Source organism: Aotus nancymaae, unplaced genomic scaffold (assembly GCF_030222135.1).
Source record: "Aotus nancymaae isolate 86718 unplaced genomic scaffold, 86718_ANA_hifiasm-v0.15.2.pri h1tg000004l, whole genome shotgun sequence".
Classification (NCBI taxonomy): Eukaryota; Metazoa; Chordata; class Mammalia; order Primates; family Aotidae; genus Aotus; species Aotus nancymaae.
Window position 1 is genome coordinate 36,158,719 of NW_026988415.1, and position 16,376 is coordinate 36,175,094.

The window sequence follows — 16,376 nt, forward strand, 5'->3', positions numbered from 1 at the left end:
ATTATTGGAAATTAAAAGGGAACAAACTGGAAGACGCAGAGCTTTGACTATCAGACTTTGAACACTCAGCTAACAGGTACATAAATAAAATGTAATTATAGCAAAAGTTTTACTTAGCTTAATACCCAATGCAAATTTAAGAATGTTTTCAGCAATCTGTCACTCAGTCAAATCACAAAATGTAGAAGCTAATAAGAGATGGACTAAAGTGGACAGATTACAAATTTTAGCAATCGTTGAAGGTTTCTACTGGTAGCATCTGAGGAATATAGGGAACTTTAAATCATGACTGTCCCATTTCTAAGGAGGTACAGAATCTAAAAACAGGCTAGATACAATATCTAATCCTTTTAACTTTCTATACCTGTTACTATAGCTTAGAAACAATCAATACTCATTTAAAAGTTTGTTTTTGACGTAAGAAATTCAGATGTAATTATGCTTAAATATTAATCCTCTATGATGATAAAGGAAACAATGTGTTTACAACCTAGTTAAAACACATACCTGCATATATAACATAACTGATAAATTTGTTAATTTTTTTTTCTTTTTACAAAAGATGATTAATATAAACCCTTCAAGTTTAACTGAATCATTTTAGCCAGCTTAAATCCAAGTACAAAATTTCATCATTGTGTTATCTGCATTATCATTTTAACCCTGAGAAACATAGAAAGTTCAGTCTTATTCTATAAAGGTTTAAATTCAGAGTTTTAGCACACTGAGTTTAGCATAGAAACAGTTCACACAAGCTGAATTTGTTACTCTGATGTTTTAGCAAGACATAATCCACGTTGTTTCCATTTACTGATCAGTACTAACAATATACTCACCTATATCATTTGTACAATTACAGGCTAACAGTAATAGATCTATGTCTTCGGGTGATCTAAAACTTTATAAACAACTTTTTAGGAGTAATACAATTATTATCTCTTGATTGTGGTATTGGTTACACAACTCTGCATTTGTCAAAGCTCACAGAACTGGGCACCAAAAATGAATTATACTGTATCTAAATTAAACAGTAAATTTTTAAAGCTCGCTCAACTAGCTGTTTTGGAGTTTTGTCATACATTTAGAAATCTCTAATTTTACAGTTTTGGGAGAGGAATTTAATTTTCAGAATATCTCCAAATATTGTAGATAGAGATTTTTTTTTTTTAATAAAATGGTTCCAACAAAACTCTGCTCTTACTCTTTTTAAACTAGCACTGAAAACAAATCATACCATCTTTTTAAAAAAGCAAATGGAGAAAGGCAATTAGCTAAAGATAGTAGAATGTTATTATGATCACTAGGTAAAAACCAACTACTAGACGTAGAAATGGCTAAATACATTCTCACGGGCCTGAAAGAATCAAGAGTATACACAATTTGGAGGTTACTTTGTCTGAATTCACCTTCCTTATAAATGCACAGTATTACAATAAACCCTCTACAAAAAAGCTTTTACAATTTCAAGTTTCTATAGAGATGCATTAGCATCTCATCCTTAGACTTACAAAGAGCTCCACAGGCTTAACATATACATTTCAAGGGATGGCTCAAGAATTATAGAAACGTCTTCTAAAATACTAGTAGAAATCAATGTAATGCATTCACAAAGCTGTAGTCTGCTTCAGGACACTTCAGAAGAGAACATAAATATATATAATAAGATACTGTTGCTTCTCCAAAAATCAGAGCAGGGCCAAGGCCAAGGTGTGGTGAGATGCAGCAGTGCAAAATTTAAAGGGCTACCCAAACTAATACAAAGAAAACTGTTATGAATACAACATCAAAATTTTCAATAAAGACAGGATCTAACCCTGTACTTGCATGACCCCAAGAGTATATGCCTCACTCAACTCACCTTAAACCTGGTCCACAGATCTTGTCTTTATTTAAAATTGATACTTTGTTCCCAAATTTTTTATATTAATCTTTATTTTTTTAAATGATGAATTAAAGTGTTATTTATCTTGACTACTGTGGGGTGTGTGTGTGTGTGTGTGTGTGTGTGTGTGTGTGTGTGTGTGGTTTTGTTTTTTTTTTGACATTCTATTAAATTTTGCACTCAGGGAGAGTCGCTGATCCCAGCCCTGGCAAAAGACTTGGGAACATTTACTGAAATCCAGAGCTTGAAGTTGACAGGATTTAATGCCTAAAAGGAGACTCATAATTAAGGACAATCATCACATGTAGTTACCTGGCAGATTAGCAGTCACTTAAGGATGGGAGCGGCCTGCCAGAGAGAGAGATGAACAACAAAGTGGGAAAAATCAGTTGTTTCATCTAGAGGATGGACAAGAATGACAAAGAGCAACTAAAAAGCAGCAGGATCTTGTAAAGCAGATCTACAGTTGAGGTTCATTAAGTGACTAAACAAAAAGTAAATAAATGAAGGCAGTATACATTTTAAGAAAAATCTGGCATTTAAATGGTAATCTTTCAATGATTCCACAAATAAAACATTACAATTCTTGCTTCATCTATCACTTGAATTTAAGCTCAGACAGCTGCTGGAAGCAGACAGCAAATGTTTTCTCCTACAACTAGCAAAAAGTAGTAAAACTAGGGTCTACATTGACATTTCCAGTGAAAAATTTATATCATTATTAATTAACATTTATTGTTTTTGTTCCAGGTACTGTGCTAAGCACTTTTTTTTTCCTTTGAGATGAAGTCTTACTCTATTGCCCAGGCTGGAGTGCAATGGTGTGGTCTCAGCTCACTGCAACCTCCAATTCCTGAATTCAAGTGATTCTCCTGCCTCAGCCTCCCAAGTAGCTGGGATTACAGGCATCTGCCACCACGCCCAGCTAATTTTTATATTTTTAGTAGAGATAGGGTTTTACTATGTTGGCCAGGCTGGTCTGGAACTCCTGACCTCAGGTGATCTACCCACCTTGGCCTCCCCAAGTGCTGGGATTACAGGTGGTAGCCACCGCATCCAGCCCACTTTATCTTTTTATAAATGAAACAGATACAGCAAACTATCAAATATATATTGCTTAATGAGTCATTTTAATGTGGATACTACCCATGTCTAGAAATACTTCATTAGTCACTTTTTCCCTCCTAACAAAACCAACCATTATTTTGACTTTAAATAGTAATCACTTCCTTAGGGTCTTTTCAGAGTTTTGTCACTCAAATGTGCACCCTTGAACACTAGTTTTTAGTCTTGTTCATTAAAAAATTGGCTATTTCTTGAATTTCCTCATCTATCGGTCCCTCCTTCGTCTATTTCCTGACAGTTCTGCTTTAAAGGATCTGGGCACTTTGACCCGATAAGCTTCCCACAGTCTGGATTTTGCAGATTACATACTCATGGTGCAATTCAACATGTATTCTGTATTTCCTGTCAATAGGTAGCTAGATCCAGGAGACTGAATCAGACGCAGGATTGATTTCTTTGGCACATCTATAGCTAATGTTTGACTATCTTTGAAATCTTAGTAGCTACTGATGTTTAATGTCCATCCATTTAATAGGAACTGCAAAATTATTCTGTCACTTTTTTATTGATTATTGATTAGTTAGAATACTATTACAAAAAGATACTTCCCCTCATCTATTTGGTTATTCAGTGGTATAGTTCATACAAGGAAGGCAGAATAAATGCTTATTTCATGTTCTAGTTTTCAAGAAAATGAATTTATTTCCTACCATCCTCTTAAATCAAGCAATTTAAAAAATATCATTAAGAACTTCGACATACTTGGTATATTCCAATCTAGTGCAATGATCATTGTTGAGGTTTAAATTGTTCCATCTTTGGCCAGTGGGAATCTCCCTTTGTGATGGCTTCTGAGTCCTTTTGACACTATGCCTATACTCTTTGATATGTTCCTTGCTATCTTATATGACAAGATGTTCCAGGCTCATCTTGAACATTTCCTGCCCAGACCTGGAATCAGCCATTTCTCCATAGAGCCCAGTTTTTTCTTTTTTAAAGTAATAAATGGTATTTTAAGACCAAAAACTAGGTATTAGGGATACTTATTGTTTACAGGCCTTTCAGTGGACAGAGCAAGGAAACATATATGTATATTTAAAGATATCGCAAGTTCATACTGATACTTCTAATTCAAATTCAAAACTATAAAAGCTTTTAATTAGCCTCTATAACAACTGCAATACCTTTTTTCCATACTAAGAATCCTGATTCACAAGGACACAGGGGATAAAATTAGAATATCCCATATTACTCATTTACTTTAGCCCACATTACACAGTCTCAGAATAACATTGAGTATCTAAATAAAAGAACCTGATGTGACTGAGAGCATGAAAAATGCTCTGCCCATCTTTGTCCATATTCACTCAATTCTACCATTAAAAAAAAAATAACTACATCTACACCCTCCAAACATAAGGCTATTACATAGTATAGTCTCAACTTCTCAGCCCTCATTTGTCTTACTTCTACAGGTAACTATGTATTTAATACTTACCATCACATTCTTATGCCTCTAACATCTCTAATTGGTCTGTCTCTAATTGTTCTGGCAGCCTAAAATTCTAAGCTCATTCTCTAGTCTACTGTTGTCCAATACAAGTTTTTGTGATGGTAGAAATATTCTATATCTGTGTTGTCCAATACAGTAGCTACTAGCCACATGTGGCTTTGAGCACTTGGTATGTGGCTAATGCAACTGAGGAAATAAAGGTTTACTTTATTTAACTATAATTAATTTCCATAGGTGGCTAGTGATTACCCTGCTTGACAGTACAGCTCTCAGAGATTTCATCAAAAGGGCTCATGGGAATAATATTATTGGGTTTCTTACATGTTGCCCTTTGTGCTTGAAAATGTTTGATTGGATACAAAATTATTGGTTCACATATTCTTTCCCTGGATATCTTAAATGTTATTCTATTTCCTTCTAGCATAAAGCAATACTGTCAAAGTTTGATGATTATCATTATATTTCTCTTATATGCCATAAACTTAGTTAGATACTCAGGACTTTGTAAGTCCAGTAATTTTATTAGAATATTCTGCTGTTCATTGTTCTGGGTCAATATTTTCAGGTATTCAGGGTGCTGTTTCAAGTATGTACTTTTAAAACTTTTTAAACTTGATATGGTTTGGCTTTGTGTCTCCACCCAAATCTCATCTTGAATTGTAAACTGTACTGTAGTCTCCTGGATCATGGAAGCGGTTTTCGCTATGCTGTCTGTGTGATAGTGAGTAAATTCTCACAAGATCTGATAGTTTTATAAATGGTCGTTTCCCCTGCACTTTCTCTGTCCTGGTGCCTTGTGAAGAACGTGTCTGCTTCCCCTTCACCTTCTGCCATGATTGCAAGTTTCCTGAGGCTTCCTCAGCCATGCAGACCTGTGAGTCAATTAAACCTCTTTCCTTTATAAATTATCTAGTCTCAGGCATTTCTTTATAGCAGTGTGAAAACAAACTAATACAAAACTTCAGCAAAGTTTTCTAAATTATAGCTTTTAGTATTTTTGTTCCCTTACTTTGGTTTTCTTTTTCAGGGACTTCTATCCATGTTTGCTCTTATTTGCCTAACTTCAAATATGTTGCTTTAAAATCTTTATCTTCATTTTTTTTCAATTTTAGATTTCCCCCTTCTTACATCTTTATCTTTTAAAAAAGTTTGTGGCTGGGTGTGGTGGCTCATGCCTGTAATCCCAGCACTTTGGGAGGCTGAGGTGGGTAGATCACTTAAGCCCAGGAGTTCAAGACCAGGTTGGGCAACATGACAAGACCTTGTCTCTACAAAAACACAATAATTAGCCGAGTGTGGTGGCATGTGCCTATAGTCCCAGCTACTGGGGGGCTGAGGCAGGAGGATCGTTTGAACCCTGGACATCCAGGCTGCAGTGAGCCATGATCATGCCACCGCACTCCAGTCTTGGTGACACAGCAAAACTCTGTCTCAAAAAAAAAAAAAATTAAAGCCTACAGCACTCTTATTTCTCTTAAAGCATTATCTGCTGCACATACAGAGTGAGTATTCCTAATCTGGAAATCTGAAATTCAAACTGCTCCAAATTCCAAAACTGAGTGCCTATATAGTGCTCAAAGGAAATGCTCACTGGAGCATCTTGGATTTTCAGATTAAGAATGCTCAACAAGTATAATGCAAATATTCCAAAATCTTAAAAAAAAATCCTATGTTCAAAACACTTCTGGTCCCAAGCACTTTGAATAAGGAATACTCAACTTGCATTTGCTCAAGCTCATTATAGTTTAGTCTCCATTACTAAAATGACCTTCTCCCCTTTATAATTATTTCTTGAGTTCTATCACCTCAGGTGAGTTTTTCTGATTTATGTTATTCTTAAATGTTTTATATTATTAGTATCTTTAGCTCACTTTGAAATAGTTTGTCATGGTTTTTAGTTTGTTTAGTCCTGCTTAGTGTTTCATTTCTAACATGTTTTCACTGCCTGTAGGGATATTATTCTGCATTTTATTCCCTAAGATATATTTGCGTAGCATTTGACCCTAATCCTTTTGTTCTTTTTCCAGATCTGCTCTTTTCTCTATCCTGATCAATTCAGATTCCACTCTTAGCAGTTTCTTCCCAGTGAGGAATACTATCCTAAAAGGGAGCTCTGGCAGGTCAATTTTGAAGAGTTAGAGGTTAAACTGTTTCAAGTCCTTTAAGTCCTCTACTATGTGCCTCATGCACTCACCTAGTATTAGAGAGACCAAATCCCTTCCCAGTTGTGGCTGCCGCTTCCAAATTGTCCACCCCATTCTTCAGTGCATTCTTATTCACTGGAATTCTCAGGTACATAAGACAACATCCTCAATGCTTCTATGTTCTTGAGCCCTCACAGACCCTGATAGCATGCAAGTCTTGTGACTGGTGGTTTGTGCCTACCGGCTTAAATTCTGGGGTTCATGGGGATACCTTGTCACTTAGTTTTGTTGTAAGTGTCATGGGTTTTGACTTCACTATTTCCATTTTTATTTGGAAATTCAGATTGAAAATATAATGCTGTTGTTGACAACACCTTCCTAGAATTCTACTGAAAATTTAAAATGTTATTAACTCATTGAAAGTCCACAACCACTTCATGAATTGGTACTATCAGTACCCCCAAGCCATAGATAAAAAGCTTCAATAGTTTGTACAAAATTATAGAATTAGTAAGTTGTAAAATCAGGATTCTAACCCAGATCTTTTAAATTCTAGAGCCTGTATCTTTTATTATGATATTTACAGGACAATTATTCATTACAAAGGAATGTGTTTTATAGAATTCCTGCAAAGTTTGCTATAAAGCAAGAAACATTTCTATCTTAATTCTTATATGATAAAACTTAACTAATGGTTTGAAAAACTAGTACAACTCCCCTAATAAAGCAGGTAGCAAAATGATAGGTATAAAATCTTACCAGAGCAAAATTTGCAATAAACTTAAATCCCTGACTCTCAAATCTCATGGAATCCTCAATGGCAGAACATACTTTATTAAGTAGGATAAATAAATTTAATTTTGGAAAATAAACTAATGATATCTAATTACTAGAATAGCTGGAGGTGCATGATCATGAATAGGAAAAGAGGCTTCCAAAGTAAGCAACCGCTAATAACCTACCTGGCCTGTCTTTTGTAGGTGGAGATACAAATAGAGGCTGTATAGCATTCTGTGAGGAAACTGAAGTGGTAATACTAGCTTGATTAACTGCTGCACAGTTAGATAAGACTGGAGCTGGAACATTATTGGCACAGGAAGCTGCAACTGGTACAAAATTTCCCATCACCTGTAAGTGTGGAAGAAAGTTCAAAACTCTAAGTTTGGTTTCTCAAACAGTAGTAGTTTGTTATCTGATCCTAAATGTCAGAAAATAATAATTAGTTTTGACAACTAAAAACACTGAAAATCAATCTTCATGTAAACCTTATACAGGAACGTTATTTCTTTCAGGAGATCATAGGTTACTCGAGAGCTTGAGAGCTTTAATTTTTTAATTCATTTATTTCTAAAAAAGTAATACATTAATATGATTTGAAAATCAAGTATTAAATCATATGCAATGGAAAGTTGCCCTCCAAGCCCTGTCCTCCATCTGCCTAGTTGCCAGCTCCCCAAACAGTTAACCTCTGGGTTTCCTGCATATTATTCCAGAGATTTTTAATATATATTCATAATATATATTCATTTTTACAGGCATATATATGGCCCTCGCACAAGCTAAAATCTTTTTTTTTTTGAGACAGGGTCTCACTCCCATCGCCCAGGCTGGAGTACAGTGGCATGATTTCAGTTCACCGTAGCCTCAACTTTCCAGGCTCAGATGATTCTCCCACCTCAGCCTCCTGAGTAGCTGGGACTACAGTCATGTACCACCACGCCCAGCAAATTTTTTATATTTTTAGTAGAGATGGAGTTTTGTCATGTTTTCAAGGCTGGTCTTGAACCCCTCGGCTCAAGCAATCTGCCCGCCTTAGCCTCCCAAAGTGTTGGGATTACAGGCATGAATCACCACATCTGGTCTACACTTTTTTAAAGAGAAAGGGTGCCTTGCATTTTTTATTACATTATAAGACTGCAATTTTTTTTTTCTGCTTAGGCCACAGCTACTTAAGAGAATAAACTATTTTTTCACAACACCCTATACAGGGATCTGCATAGAAAGATATTCAATAAATGGTAACAGACTCTTCTTGAACACACTGTCCTCACTGGCAGTCTCCATTTTCTTAACACCCAACTGCAGTGTGGCTGCTACCCACACTGGTCCTCTGAAACTGTATTCAAAGTCACCAGTGGTCTCTATGGCAACAAATCTTAGTAGACTTTTGTTAATCCTTATGTTGCTTGACCTCTTGGCAGCAACTGACACCGGGCTGCTCCTTGAAACATTCTCTTCCTAGGGCTTCCATAATATTCCTCTCTCATGTTTTTACTCCCTCCTTGGCTGTTCCTTCTCTACCCATTTTCTAAAATTTGACAATCCACAGGCTTTTTCTAGATGCCCTTCTCAATCTCTTCCTTTGCTCAAAATGATCTTGTTTACTTCTATAGTTCCAGCTACCTTTTTAATGCTGATTCTCCATTCTATAGGAAAGCTTTAAAATTAAGTTTCAGTTAATGAGACAGAATTGACAGGTAATTTATATTAACTCACTCTTTATGTAAAAGAGGCTCACAGTAGACTATGAGTAATCTAAAGCTAGCACATAGAACAGTGTCTGGAACACAGTAGATGCTCAATAATTTGTTGAATGAATTTACTAATCACTGTATCAGACACCGGAAGGTACAATAATATCTAAAGGAACAAAAGCAGTTGCTTTGAAGTATGATGAAGGTAAATGAAAAGAGAAATTTTTCTCTGTTCAGGCCATTGTAACTGCTTAATAACACTATTAAGATTACCTTCTGGGGGTAGTTGTATGAGGCAACTGTGTCCTGAGGAGACATAGAACATGATTTTCTATCCTGAAGAGACTTTAATAAATACAAAAATACAGTTAAATAAAAAAACAACCAACACGTCATAAGAAATTTGCTTTGTTTCAACATATTTTAAAACTAAATGAAAGTGATCAGTCCTGAAATAATTCAAATTTGGAAGTAACTCCTAAGACAAAGCTCTAAAAGTTATCATTCTAAAATGTGATTTAGGGGACTGCTTTGTTACCTATCTACAGAAATCCTCAACACATCTAACTCAAGTCCTAAATGTAGATACTGAAACGTAACTGATAATTGAAATTTAAACACTTTTTCAGTAACCTTTGCCTTAAAACCTTCAAGTACTGTAGGACCAACAATAGTTTTACAAAAAAGAAAAGGCATTCTATCTGAATATGTAGCTGGGTACAAGGGTATATTGGTTATTCAGCTACATTTTCTCTCAGTGAGATTTAACAGATATTGTAATATTCAAATATCATTCTCTGACTCAAGACTGTGTCTTTCTAAAAGCAAAAACGAAATTTGAATGGCTTGGACTCATGCATGATAGCTTGTCATGGCAGCAAAATCTCTAGCAGCAGAAATTGGTTGCACTGATAAGAGCACAGAGAGAACAGGGAAAGGTAATCACAGGAAACAACAAGAGGAACCTTACTGTGAAAAGGTGAGCCCCACTTAACATGGACAATCTCAAAGTTTGTGTTCAAGTATAGCCAAAGCCCCTGCCAAAAAGCAGACATTTTCCCTGGCTCAGAATACCAAACACTTCTAGAGAAACATTTAGTTGAGTGTTAGACATGGAAATAAGAAGTAGAAATAAATGTTCATGATTTATTAGAAGGCTATGCCTAGAAATCTTTATTCAAAGAGTCCTGCATTGGACAAAAACAAACATAAATAGATGAGACTTAATTAAACAAAAAAGCTTCTGCACAACACAGAGTAAACAGACAACTCACAAGAGTGGGAGAAAAATCTTTGCAATCTAGCCATCTATACATTCAACAAAGGACTAATATCCAGAATCTACAAGGAACTGTATTCAGCAAGAAAAAAAAAAATCCTATCAAAAAGTGAGCTAAGGACATGAATAGACAATTCTCAAAAGAAGATATACAAATGGCCAACAAACATGAAAAAAATGCTCAACATCACTAATTATCAAGGATATGATAATAAAAACCACAATGTGGTATTGCCTCACTCCTGCAAGAATGGCCATAATCAAAAATGTAAAAAAATAGATGTTGGCATGGATGTGGTGAAAAGGGAAAGCTTTTATACTGTTGGTAGGAATGTAAACTAGTACAACTTTCCATAGTGGAAAACAGTGTGGAGATTCCTTAAAGAACTAAAAGTAGAACTACCATTTGATCTAGCAATCCCACTCCTGGGTACGTACCCAGAGGAAAAGAAGTCATTATACAAAAAAAGATACCAGCATATGTATGTTTATAGCGCACAATTTGCAATTGCAAGAATATGGAACCAGCCCAAATGCCCATCAATCAACAAGTGGATAAAGAAAATATGGTGTATATATACCACGGAATACTACTCAGCCATACAAAGAAACAAAATAATGGCATTTGAAGCAACGTGGATGGAATTGAAGACCATTATTCTAAGTGAAGTAACTCAGGAATGTAAAACTAAACACTGTATGTTCTCACTCATAAATGGAAGCTAAGCTATGAGGACACAAAGGCATAAGAATGAGACAATGGACTTTGGAGACTCGGGGAAAGGGTGGGGGGGATGAGGGATAAAAGACTACGCATTTGGTACAGTGGTACACTGCTCAAGTGACGAGTGCACTGAAATCTCAGAAATCACCACTAAGGGACTTACTCATTGTAACCAACCACCACCTATTCTCCAAAAACCTGTTGAAATTAAAAATTAAAAACAAGAGGTTTTTTAAAAAATGTACACTGCTAATTCTGAAGACATTTCTTCTTTATTTTAGCAATAATAGAAATTTGCTATGGATTTGGTGATGGGGGCAGAGGGAGTGGAATATATGAAGAGACAGAAAGCTATTGGGGTTTTTAAAATTCAGAACAAAAAGGAACATGTGACAAGTGAAACTGAAGGAAAAAAAAAAAGCATCTATTCTTGTCATCCCTCATGGTAAAATTCTTACTTGCCTTTTCACTTGGATGGCTACTTCAAGAAGTAATATCAAAAGGACATGATATGAGAATAATAATGGTGGCAGGAAAAGGGGGAGAAAACTTTCTCTGGAAGGAGCAAAGTAAGGGAAGGAGAAAAAACAGAAAGAAAACTACATATCAGAGTTTTCTTTGCCTTCTTAAGGTGTATTGCCTAAACAGTAAAAACAAAAATTTAGTATATTAAGATGTCACAGTTAATTATGACTAATTCTCTAATTAGTCATAATTAGAGAATATAAGGTAGTTATTCAAGTTCTTTATAAATATTCCAGTTCTCCTGGATGCATGGTAGGACTGCCCTTCCCAGCTCCATCTAAAGTCAGGAATGACCATGTTACTTGGTCAATAAAATATGAACAGAAATGTTATGAGTCAATGTCCAATTTCTGTATCTTTTGCCCTGCTGTGATGATCATGATAGTACGTGTCCATCAGCCTGGGTCCTTAAGTGACTATGAAGAACAGTTATAGTCTGGAAGCCTGCTACCAACTTGAATTGAATCTATATAACATTAGCAAGCACAACTTTTCCCGAGTTAAGCCACTAAGATTTTGGGGAGTTGTTACGGTGCAACATAACCTAGCTGGACTAAAACAGAAATTGGTAACTAGAAGTAGGGTATGGCTACAACAAAATCCTAATTGAGAAGGAATTATGAACATGTAGCTCTTAGGGTAAGCAGTTTAGAAGACAGGATGTTAGTATTGTGCTTTGATTACTGTTGGTACGGTTTAAAGCAAGTTATTTTAAGACAGGTGTGTGTAGGAGAGAATTAGTAGTTTTCCGGCAGGAATTAAAGGGAATGGATTCCTTGCATACATACAGGGACTCATAGGGTTGAAGGAACAATTGTTTCAACCCTAAACTATAAAGGGCAATATTGATGAATGCTTTGAATAACGACAACATGAAAACTTAACCTTGCAGCAACTCTTTTGTTAAAAACCCCTGAATGCAATAAGATGTCTCAAAGCCAGAGTTCAGCTAAGGGTATAACACCTAGTAAATACTTGCACTTCAACAAAATGGCGGTAGAAAAGTTTCCAAAAGGCATGGCTCTTCCATCAATGCAAGATAAACTCAAGCCACTTGCAATCAAGTAGAGAAAAATACAAGGATTAAAAACACAAAGAATTATAGCAAGTCTTAGTAGTATATTTATAGAAAAGAATTGTAGTATGGTTATTGGTACATGAACCCAAAATAAATCAAAAGAAGCAGAATAAATTAATCTCACAGCCAAAGAAATCATGAGCCAAAACTAAAATCATTCAATTGAGATAAAACTACCCTTGGGTCTCCAATCTTCTGTAAGTAGCAAGCTTAGAAAGCTGCTCAGTTGCCAAGGAAGGATTATTCTCCAATGCCTACTTGAAATATTGCCAAGCAAGGATAGGCCTTGGGAGTAGCCAAGAGCCTCAGAAAATGAATAAGAGAACTCTTCAGGGAAGAGTCCCCATGAGTACGTTGGGGGCCCTTACAACGTCTGCCCATAAAGGTCTCAGAATTGCTACAGGACAGCAACTGTTTTTTATCCCACATTTTCCCCCTTTCTGAGTGGGAATTTCAGTGCCTGCTTCAGCATTGCAAACTGGGGAGAGAGGGTTAAAAAAAAATCTGTATTTTTGGTTTTTGGTCTCAAGATCCCAAGAAGCCACATCTGGACCCAATATAACAAGTACTACACACAGCCCAGAAATATTAGGCTGTGAGTTTGATTACACTGAATGGAACCTTTTAGGATGCCTCCTTTGAGGTAGAAACAAGTGTTCTGCCTATGAGAGAGAGGGCAAGTTGAATGATACAGTTCTTAGCACTGTTAAAATGTTTCTAACTTTTTGCCTTTCAGGCACAGAGAAGTTAAACTCTTCAGTGGTACCTGCTCTGGCCAGTGAAATGGAAAAGAAAGTGACATGTATCATCTCTGGTGGAAGCTGTAGAAGCCAGTGCACCATTTACCAAATTTTATTTCCTGCCTTAGCAATCATAGACAAACTTCTATCAGCCTGAGTAGCCGAGCAAGTCCTTCTATAGACCTCTACTAGCATAAGGGAGAAGCAAACTTTTGTTATATTAAGTGAGATTTATGATCCATTCTAATAAAAAAATCATAAAATCTTCTAAAAGATCATTATTGCTGTTAGAATATCTCTAAATAGATTAATTCCAGAAAATAAGTTAATTTCTGTCTCAATTTCTTCATCTTCAAAATGAAAATGATACTAAGCCTCACAGGGTTGTTCTGATTTAAATACATTTATATGTATAGCTCTTAACAGTACCCTAGTAAATAGTAGAAACTATAACTCTTTGCTATTATTAAATACCTACCAAGTTTGCTGTAGATGCAGTTGTGCTATAAACACCTGAAGTTTCATAGTCTGGCTCTAGAGAATATAGCCAAAGTAAAAAATGAGCATTATTTTATAGCTTGAAATTCTATAAACAATGATGAATGTCAGATCATTTATAGATCTTACTGACCTGCAGGATAAATATATTCTTCATGATCTACCCCTGGGAAAAAAAGACACAAGAATTGTGTTTATATAGGTCTTTTTAGCACAGCAGAGCCAAATGGTCAGCACTTGCTTTTTCCTCCAGTTTAATGGTTATATGTTCAAAACTAAAATGCACACATCCTGGAAAGTGATATGAGCTTTCAGACTAGTCAACAAATACTGAAGACAGAGATTAGCTGTAAACTTTACAAATCTCACCTCTGAAAATTTGCTTAGCTCTTAGAGGTCAGGCAGAGGTGAAAATTCAGTTGTGCCCAATTTTTCCAGGAAGGCTACAGTGTGGTGATTAAACACATAGGCTCTGGAGTGAGGATTGCCTAGATGTGAACTGTGATTCACTACATGACTTCAGGCAAGTATTTAATCTATGTGCCTCAATTCTTCACTGTAAAATGGAATAACAGTACCTAGCTCATAGGCATTTTGAGGATGGCTAACAGAAGTGAAAATAACTTAGCATAGTGCTTTACATATACTAAATACTCAATGGCCACTATAAAATATGAGTTTAATCCACTGTTTCCTTTGGTGAACATTAAGGGAATAGGTTATGTCTCATCTGTTTTTCAATCTGTTTCATGTAAGTAATACATGCAAAATCAGTGTGTCCTCAAAGGATGGCACAGCAGACTGAAGTATTTTAAGATTTCTGTACCACTGAAATGCAAAGTCAATACTCAATTGGATGGTTTTCCACCAAATATAACCCCACAGTTCTAAAGTAAATTTGATTCTAAAACACACCACTTATCAAACACACATGCAACTCCTCCAGATTTAAAGTGGGAGCAAAGATTTGGTTATTTCAAATATACCACACTACCCATAGAGCTAAAAGACAAAAGGGTCATGTAAATAAGAGCAGACAGTAAATGTCCTTAAACACATGCATGCACACATGTACAAAGTTTTCACAGATCGTTCTTGTACTAGATTTTTTCACCTATTAAATTCCTAAAAATATCTATTTTCGTCTACACTAGTAACAAACAATACCACAGGAAAATAAGGAACTTATTAATAAGTCATTCAGAATGCCTCAAGTCACTCAATGCTCCACAATTATTACAATAGGTATATACAGTATCTTTTAAAAGTAAAAATAAACACATTCCATGGTAGGAGGCAATATAAAAAAACTGTTAAGGGTATGTGTGTGTGTATTATTCCAATTATATAAAATGTCCATAGGAGGCAAATCAATAGAGAAAGAAAACAGATTGATGATTGCTAAGGGCTAGGGACTGGGAGAAATGGGGAATGGCCCTAATGGGCACAGGGTTTCACTACTGTGGTGATGGTGTGCAACTCTGAATAAAAACCATGGAATTGTATATTTTAAATAGCTGAAATTGTATAATATGTAAATTATATCTCAATAAAAGAGTTACAAAAAATTATATCTCTGCCATTTACCAAGGATATGACCTTGGCCATGTCATTTACCCTCTGAATCTCAATTTCCTCACATGTAAAATAGGGATAGCACATTCCTCAGAAGAACACGTGAAGGACTATATTATGAATATAATGACTTAGTAGAGTGGGTATCACATAAGATTCAATAAAGAGTAATGTTTATAGATTAAATAGACTTATTTGGGCAAAGAAGTTACTTCATAGCAGTCTTAAAAAATAATAGCCGGTCACACAAAAAGCCTAATGTAGTTATACAAATGGTGAGGACGACTATAAATAGTGCCTTACTAATAAGGAATAGATTTTCCCATAATGATATCTGACATCAAGTCAAAACTCAATAAAGACCTAGGCAGAGAGCTGAAAACAAGTTATAACAATGTAGCAGCCTACTGAAATAGAAGTCCATTCTTCTGAGAAATACCCAGCAAGCAGTAAGAACTTATATAACTCTTTCAAAACTATGCTACTGGAACAGAGAGAGACCCCAAAAACAAATTGGGTCTATTTCACTGCCCTGATGAGCTAATGCCACAAGAATCTTTTAAAAAATATTTAACTGTTACTGACTCACCATTTTCACTCTGGCCATTGCCCTCCTCTAAATTCAAAGTCTGTTTGCCCAAGCTATGTCCCCGCCTTCCAACACAGCATCCTAAAGTAGCAGGAACCATTGTAGAGGGACTTCCGTGATTCTGTATCAAAGAGACACACATACACTGTAGTTCTCACTATGCAGTCAGAAAAAAAAAAAAAAAAGCTAGAGGAATGTTTTTAAAGGCACTTAAAAAAACTAGCCTAACAATGTGAACTGATGTTTTAAGAGAACTCCATAATTAAATGTTTTCCATGCACTTTAGAATA

The 16,376-nt window shown here is 35.7% G+C and overlaps 1 protein-coding gene across 1 annotated transcript in view; it reads right to left on the bottom strand.

Moving 5' to 3' along the window:
* Positions 1 to 16,376, bottom strand: part of ALG13 (ALG13 UDP-N-acetylglucosaminyltransferase subunit) — a 78,488-nt gene that overhangs the window by 17,776 nt on the left and 44,336 nt on the right. Inside the window, 5 exon segments of the mRNA XM_021676419.2 lie at positions 7,567 to 7,732; positions 9,352 to 9,423; positions 13,903 to 13,958; positions 14,056 to 14,088; positions 16,087 to 16,207. Coding sequence (XP_021532094.2) covers positions 7,567 to 7,732; positions 9,352 to 9,423; positions 13,903 to 13,958; positions 14,056 to 14,088; positions 16,087 to 16,207 — 448 coding nt within the window.